This window comes from Hylobates moloch, unplaced genomic scaffold, assembly GCF_009828535.3.
Source record: "Hylobates moloch isolate HMO894 unplaced genomic scaffold, HMol_V3 SCAFFOLD_1, whole genome shotgun sequence".
Classification (NCBI taxonomy): domain Eukaryota; kingdom Metazoa; phylum Chordata; class Mammalia; order Primates; family Hylobatidae; genus Hylobates; species Hylobates moloch.
In genome coordinates this window covers 91,320,839-91,328,566 of record NW_026652276.1, presented here as the reverse complement: position 1 = coordinate 91,328,566, position 7,728 = coordinate 91,320,839, and the positions used below count along the sequence as shown (strand labels likewise).

At 44.9% G+C, this 7,728-nt stretch overlaps 1 protein-coding gene across 12 annotated transcripts in view; it reads left to right on the top strand.

Annotated features, from left to right (window-relative positions):
- The first annotated feature begins 1,436 nt into the window (after nucleotides 1-1,436).
- Nucleotides 1,437-7,728, top strand: part of RIF1 (replication timing regulatory factor 1) — a 98,849-nt gene continuing 92,557 nt past the window's right edge. For 11 of the 12 annotated variants that reach the window (XM_058442087.1, XM_058442086.1, XM_058442056.1 and 8 more), the window contains exons 1-3: nucleotides 1,922-2,049; nucleotides 2,810-2,888; nucleotides 6,345-6,441. In XM_058442087.1, the coding sequence (XP_058298070.1) occupies nucleotides 1,946-2,049; nucleotides 2,810-2,888; nucleotides 6,345-6,441 (280 nt within the window). In that variant the 5' untranslated portion in view covers nucleotides 1,922-1,945. Of the gene's footprint in view, nucleotides 1,461-1,921; nucleotides 2,050-2,809; nucleotides 2,889-6,344; nucleotides 6,442-7,728 lie in introns of those variants that run through there. The other variant, XM_058442069.1, reaches the window with a different exon arrangement.

Sequence of the window (7,728 nt, the reverse complement as noted above, 5' to 3'; positions counted from 1 at the left end):
ATGCAATCCTGTGTGTTGTGGAGAGTGCACGAAGGCATATGCAATGGGGAGCAACGGGCCCGGCGCGGTGGCTCATGCCTGTAATCCCAGCACTTTGGGTGTCCGAGGTGGGTGGATCACGAGGTCAGGAGTTCGAGACCAGCACGGCCAAGATGGTGAAACCCCGTCTCTACTAAAAATACAAAAATTAGCCGGGTGTGGTGGTGGGCGCCTGTAATCCCAGCTGCTCGGGAGGCTGGGTCAGAGACTCGCTTGAACCCGGGAGGCAGAGGTTGCAGTGAGCCGAGATCACGCCACTGCACTGCAGCCTGGGCGAAAGAATGAGGCTCCATCTCAAAAAAAAAAAAAAAGAAAAGAAAAGGTGAGCAGCATATTAACAATAAGGAGAAATGACTGTCATTGTGTTTACTTAAGTTTCTCTAGGGAAGAAGCCCTGGCCAAATCCCACCCTTCAACCCCCCAGGGACCTAACAGAAGAATGCACACCCTCGGGAGCTACCTAAATCTACTGAATTACAATGCATATGGGCGGGGCCCAGGAATCTGCAGTTTAATAACGAATATCCCCAGGCCATTGTTATGTACGCTTAAGACTTGAGAACCATTGGCCTCTCCAACCTTTTCTCACTTCACCTATTAAAAGCCTTATTTTATACAGGAGAAAATTAAGGCATAGGTTAATTAACTTGCTAAAGTCACATGGAACCAGAGCTGGAATCTAGACCTGCTTGAGATACAGCTCTTTTCTTTTCTTTCTTTCTTTCTTTTTTTTTTTTTTGAGAGACGGAGTCTTACTCTTACTCTGTCGCTCAGGCTGGAGTGCTGTGGCGTGATCTCGGCTCACTGCAACCTCCGCCTCCCGGGTTCCAGCGATTCTCCTGCCTCAGCTTCCCAAGTGGCTGGGACTACAGGCGTGCGCCACCACACCCAACTAATTTTTGTATTTTTTTTTTTAAGTAGAGACGGGGTTTCACCATGTGTTGGCCAGGCTGGTCTCGAACTCCTGACCTCAGGTGACCCGCCTGCCTCGGCCTCTTAAAGTGCTTGGATTACAAGGTGTGAGCCACTGCGCCCGGCCAGCTCTTAGTCTTAAACCTAACAGTACGTTATCTCCTTTTGCTAACTGATTTGTTGCTAAAACTTTAACAAGCACTGGACTTGGAGTTTGAACACTTAGTCTGAAGGCCCACTATGTTCAGTCTAGTGAGTCTGAGCAATTAACTCACATTTTGAATTTCAAGTCTCTCGCCTTAGGCAAAACACCACCACCTGATGCTGACCAGAGGGGCGTGCCGCGGCAGCCGGGCAGGGAAGGGATGGGAAGGGAGGCGATCGATAACTCCTGTGCGCCGCTGACTGTTGGATTGGCTCGAACTTCTCCCGCCAGGCCTAACCTACTCCCGCGCACTCGTGGGCCCGCCCCGCCGCCATCTTGGTCTAGGAGGGAGCGCGCCGCACGCGTGAGTAAACAGCCGGAGCCGGGGAAAGTCGAGCTCTGGCAGCGTCCGGGTGCCGAGGGGCAGAGGCGGAGAGGACCCTGTCTTGATCTTCCTAGGTGGGATAAATATCGAGGTCACAGTGGTAGGCCGCGGGGAACCCTCAGTCTGCCCACCCTCCGCCCCCTCGCGGCGAGATGCCTCGTTCCCCGGGCTTCTCCCGCCCTCCGCCGATCTCCTCCCTCTGTTGAAAGCTGCCCGGGAAAGTGGTGGCGGGAGCGGGCCCAGGCCCGAATGTGGCGTGGGCTCAGGTGCCTGGTGCCGGGCGCCGGAGGAGATTCGCGCTGGGGTTTGGTGCTTCGGAGGCCTGGGGTGCAGACGCGGCGTGGCTGTGAGGCCGGGGCGGGCGTGCGGGTGTGAGGGCCGGACTCACACTGGGCCGCCGCGGGGCTGTTTCCATCGGTCACTGGATTTTCTCCTCTTCCGGTTCGGGCCTCAGGGTGGCCGACATGACGGCCAGGGGTCAGAGCCCCCTCGCGCCGCTGTTGGAGACTTTGGAAGACCCTTCTGCCTCCCATGGAGGGCAGACTGACGCTTACCTGACTTTGACCAGGTGAGGTCCGCCACGGGGCGTAGCGGGGGCAGGGGGGGCGCTCTAGAGTGGGGAGAAAGAAGGTGGTTGGGAGGGGCGCGTAGAATGAATGTGAGTTTTAGAAGTCTAGCAAATGTTAATTCTAGAAGTCTGGCAAATGTGAGGACGCCCGAGTCACGGACGCTTTGGGGGGCGGGGGAGATGTATCCTAGGTGACGTTCCCGGGTACTGCTGCTGCTGCGCTTGAGGTGTGTGTTTAGAACGAGGGAGCCTGCACGTGTGTTTTGCAAGCGAGGGATGTTTAAAAGTTTCGATTGGAAGTAGTTGTTGGAGGAGGGGTCTTCAGTGTAAACCACCGATGTGTTGGGAAAATGTGGTTACCCAGAGTTGGTTTTTTAACAGAGCAATAAACTGATTTTTATTAATTGCAAAATGCTTCAAAATAATTTTCATAGAAATATACTAAAGTTTTGTAAAGCCTTTTGTAAAGGCTTAGCAAATCGTTAGTAACTAGGGATAGGGATCCCTGTTCTGTCTTTTTGGAGTCAGGCTGTCACAACTTGCATGTACTCGATGTAAAAACTTATTCTGAGGGTTTATTACTTTCGTTTCTGATATATGTTGCATTATATATTCTGTATACCCTTAAGGACCTTACCTACTGGGTCAATTCATTTGCAAGAGTTAGAAAGTAATTTTTAAAAAGATTGTACATGTATTTTTGGGAGTATTTTTTTTTTCCTGTCAACTACGTAAACTTGTGTTCTTCCTGCTTTTTAAGTCGTATGACTGGAGAAGAAGGAAAAGAAGTAATTACAGAAATTGAGAAAAAGCTTCCTCGGCTGTACAAAGTTTTAAAGGTATGTATCTGTTTGTTAAATAGTTTTAAACTTTTGGTAGTTTTTTTGTTGTTGTTTTTTTGTTTTTCTTTGAGGTGTAGTTTCGCTCTTGTTGCCCAGGTGAGAGTGCAATGGCTCGGGCTCGGCTCACTGAAACCTCCGCCTCTCGGGTTCAAGTGATTCTCTTGCCTCAGTCTCCTGAATAGCTGGGATTACCACCACCCCGGCTAATTTTGTATTTTTAGTAGAGAAGAGGTTTCTCCATGTTGGTCAGGCTGGTCTCGAACTCCTGACCTCAGGTGATCCACCTGCCTCAGCCTCCCAAAGTGTTGGGATTACAGGCGTGAGCCACTGTGTCCAGCCACTTTTGGTGGTTTTTTAAAGTTTTGCCAGTTGACTCAAAAGCTTTGAATCTAAAATAACAGCAATAATACTGATTATAATACTCTTTATTGTTAATTAAAGCTTCTCAGGTACTTTCTTAATTACCTTACACGCTTTATCGCTTAACTCTCCATGGTTCCGTGAGATTATTTCTTAATGATCACTTTGCAGGTGAAGAAATTAATTTAATTTGCCTAAAGTTGCCTAGAGGCACTTGAATCTGAGTTTGTGCTCTTGAAAGCAGTGATCAGAGATTAATCTGTTTTCTTTCCTTTTGGGAATCTACATCTAAGTAAGTGATTCTAAAATTACAATTGTCTTTGGTCTAGTCTGTAGGTAGCATTAATTTCTTTTTCCTCATTCACCCTCAGTTTTTGCTACAACCGTTACCATTTTTGCTGATTGACATCATACTACAGACCTGTGTTCGTGTCCTTACTTGCCTACTCAGTGGCTTCCTGACCATCCTTAACATCTTTTAAATTTCCTTGTTTTTAGAATGAAAAAGTTGAACTTTTATCTCCAAAGTTTCTTAGAGTTCTCATTTTTATGACCTTGTTCTTTTTTTTTTTTAATTTTCTTTTTGTGTTTTTATTATGACCTTGTTCTTGTGCTTTTATTTTTTTTTTTTTAATTTTAAAATTGAGGTGGGGGTCTTGATAGGTTGTCTAAGCCAGTCTCGAACTCCTGGGTCCAAGCGATCCTCCCACCTCAGCCTCCTTAGTAGCTGAGATTACAAGTAGGTGACACCATGCCCAGCTTTTGTGCTTTTTGTTTGTTTGAGGCAGAGTCTTGCTGTGTCACCCATGCTGGAGTGCAGTGGCACAATCTCAGCTTACTGCAACCTCTGCCTCCCAGGTTCAAGCGATTCTCCTGCCTCAGCCTCCTGAGTAGCTGGGATTACAGGCATGCCCCCACCACATCCAGCTAATATTTTTAGTAGAGACGGGGTTTCACCATGTTGACCAGGCTGGTCTTGAACTCCTGACCTCAGGTGATCCACCCACAGTGGTGGGATTAAAGGTGTGAGCCACCGTGCCCAGCTGTGTGCCTTTAAACAAGTGTTTCATCCAGACATGTATTGTACATTTTAACATGATTTTTGGCTAAGCATTAATAGAGATACTACCTACTCTTGGTGTTGTCATAGTCATCAACATTTTTTGTGTAAGCAGAAACTTTATTGTGTGTTAGTTACTTAATATCAGTGTTTATTCCATTTTCTTCATTATCATATTCCACATTATAGTAATTCGATGTGAAGACATGCACTTTCGTATATTGAGTATTTATAGGATCAGGAATTCTATTGCATACTTTTTTTTTTTTGAGACAGAGTTTTGCTCTTGCTGCTCAGGCTGGAGTGCAATGGCTTGAACACCTCCCGGGTTCAAGCCGTTCTGCCTCAGCCTCCCAAGTAGCTGGGATTACAGGCATGCGCCACTATGCCCGGCTAATTTCTTTTTGTATTTTTTTTGTAGAGACGGGGTTTCTCCATGTTGGTCAGGCTGGTCTCGAACTGCTGACCTCAGGTGATCCGCCCACCTTGGCCTCCCAAAGTAAGCCTCGGCCATTGTGCCCAGCCTTATTGAGTATAGTTTGAGTCAAGTTGCATTGTTTGTAGGTAGGATTTGTACCTGAAATTATTTGGATGCACATGGAAGGTTGATAATAGGACAATAAGCAATTTTAAGCAATGAAAGGATAATTGAATTCTTTCAGAGTAGGAACCATACCAGGTAAAATAGAACATGTTTCTGTGTCGTGTTTAGAGTTCAGCTAGGATTGTGTCTAGGAATCTATAACATTCTTGAAAATGAGACGCATCATCGTTAAGGAACGCTTTCAAGTAAGTTTAATGAAAATTAATCACAAACATTTACTAGCTATTATCCAGGAGATACACTAGTAGCTCTCAAAGTATTAAGCCTTACTTAGTTGCTTACAACTGGTTGCTGTGCTATATCCCTTACATTCTGTACTCTAGAGTTTGCATTTTTTGGCTTGGTTTTGTAAATATAGAAGACACTACAGGGAAATATCCACTCATATATTTAACCATTAACATTTGCTGTTCTTCCTGCTCAAGAATAACAGTTGAAGATTCCTTGGATATTTGATTCAAATAGATATGGGGGATTTTGAAGATAAATCCCTTTGGAGTAGGAAATGGTACAAGCGAATGGGGTACAGGGTAAAAGTAAACATTCATATTGAGATCCTCTTTGACAGATTTGGCCTTTTATAGCTTTTACATAAATAGTATGAGTTGGGCTTTAAATTCTAGATTGACAGCCAGGCATGGTGGCTCACGCCTATAATCCCAGCACTTTGGGAGGTCTGAGGCAGGTGGATCACCTGAGGTCAGGAGTTTGAGACCAGGCTGGCCAACATGGTGAAACCCCATCTCTACTAAAAATAAAGAAATATAGGCATGGTGGCGTGCGCCTGTCATCCCAGCTACTCTTGAACCTGGGAAGCAGAGGTTGCAGGGAGCTGAGATTATGCCATTGCACTCCAGCTTGGGCAACAAGAGCGAAACTCTGTCTCAAAAAAAAAAAAAAAAAAAAATTTCTAGATTGACATGGATTGAAATTTTCTTATGTATAAAGTAAGGTTTAAAAAATTGTTTTATTTTACTATTAATTGAGATAATAATAGATACTTTATAAATGTTACATTCTAACCCCTTCCTTCTCCCAGTCTTAGAGGAAGAGATGTCACTTCACTCTAAAGCTAGGATGTTAGCTTTTGGATTTGAGTCTCTTGTTTACTCAGTGGAAGGGCCTTGCTCCGTTTTCCCTGTCATGTCTTTAGCATCTTTCATCTGTTGACCTCTTTTTCTTTGCTCTCATAGGTGTAGAGATATCCTTTATCTTCAGTTGATCTCGATCCAGTTTCCTCTCCTTTCTTTACCAAGCTGTACACATGGCCTTCTGATTTTATTCCTTGTTATTTTTATTTTTTATGCATATTCTCAAGGATTTGTTGGAGTAACGTGATGAATTTGCTTGTTCTGTAATCGACCTCTGCTTTCTAAAAATTGATTTACAGTTGTGCTTGTTTGTAATAAATGTGGTTTTGTTTTTGTAGACTCACATTTCCAGTCAAAACTCGGAGCTGAGTAGTGCTGCTCTACAAGCCCTGGGGTTTTGCTTATACAATTCCAAAATTACCTCAGAATTATCAGGTAGATAAATTTCTTATGACTGTTAATATTTTTAGAATATAAATAAAGTGTAAATTTTAAGTATAAGTAGTTTGATGCTGTTAAAAGTACTGTTATCTCTGGATTAGTTTCAGAACCTGTAGTTTAAGGTTTGCTTTTAAGAAAGAAAGAATGGCTGGGTGTGGTGGCTCACGCCTGTAATCCCAGCACTTTGGGAGGCCGAGGCGGGTGGATCACGAGGTCAGGAGATCGAGACCATCCTGGCTAACACGGTGAAACCCCATCTCTACTAAAAATACAAAAAATTAGCCGGGCACGGTGGTAGGCGCCTATAGTCCCAGCTACTCGGGAGGTTGAGGCAGGAGAATGACGCGGGAGTGAACCCAGGAGGCGGAGTTTGCAGTGAGCCGAGATTGTGCCACTGCACTCCAGCCTGGGCGATAAGCGAGACTCCGTCTCAAAAAAATAAAAAAAAAAAGAATGTTCAGATTAACATTACCTACACATAGCTGTAACTTTGAGACTACAAAATTTGCTCTTAAAAATAACGGTATTTGACAAAAAATTAGCTGGGCATGGTGGCGGGTGCCTGTAGTCCCAGCTACTGGGGAGGCTGAGGCAGGAGAATGGCATGAACCCGGGAGGCGGAGCTTGCAGTGAGCCCAGAGCGCGCCACTGCACTCCAGACTGGGACTCTGTCTCAAAAAAAAAAAAAGGGGGGGTATTTGCTGGGTGCGGTGTCTCATGCCTGTAATCCCAGCACTTTGGGAGGCCGAGGTGGGTGGATCACCTAAGGTCGGGAGTTCGAGACCAGCCCAGCCAACGTGGAGAAACCCTGTCTCTACTAAAAATACAAAAAAAATTAGCCGGGCGTGGTGGCACATGTCTGTAATCCCAGCTACTCGGGAGGCTGAGGCAGGAGAATCGCTTGAACCTGGGAGGCGGAGGTTGCAGTGAGCCAAGATGGTGCCATTGCACTCCAGCCTGGGCAAGAAGAGTGAAACTCCATCTCAAAAAAATATCGAATAAAAAGGGTATTTAAACATGATTGCTGTAAAAAGGGAAACTTTATTCAGGCATATGCACTAAGGAATATGCTGAATTGAAAAGTTTTTTGACATAATGATAAATGTGGGATAATTTGGAACTAAAAGTGGTAATGAAAGCACAGAACCTAATGCTTTCCAAGTTTTCAAGTAGTCTGCACTGTTGCTCCATAGTTAGATGATTTCCATTGTAAAGGAAACCCTTATCTTAAGGGAAGTTAGGAATAAAGATGTCAAAGTTGTTACCATCTGTTTTTTTTTT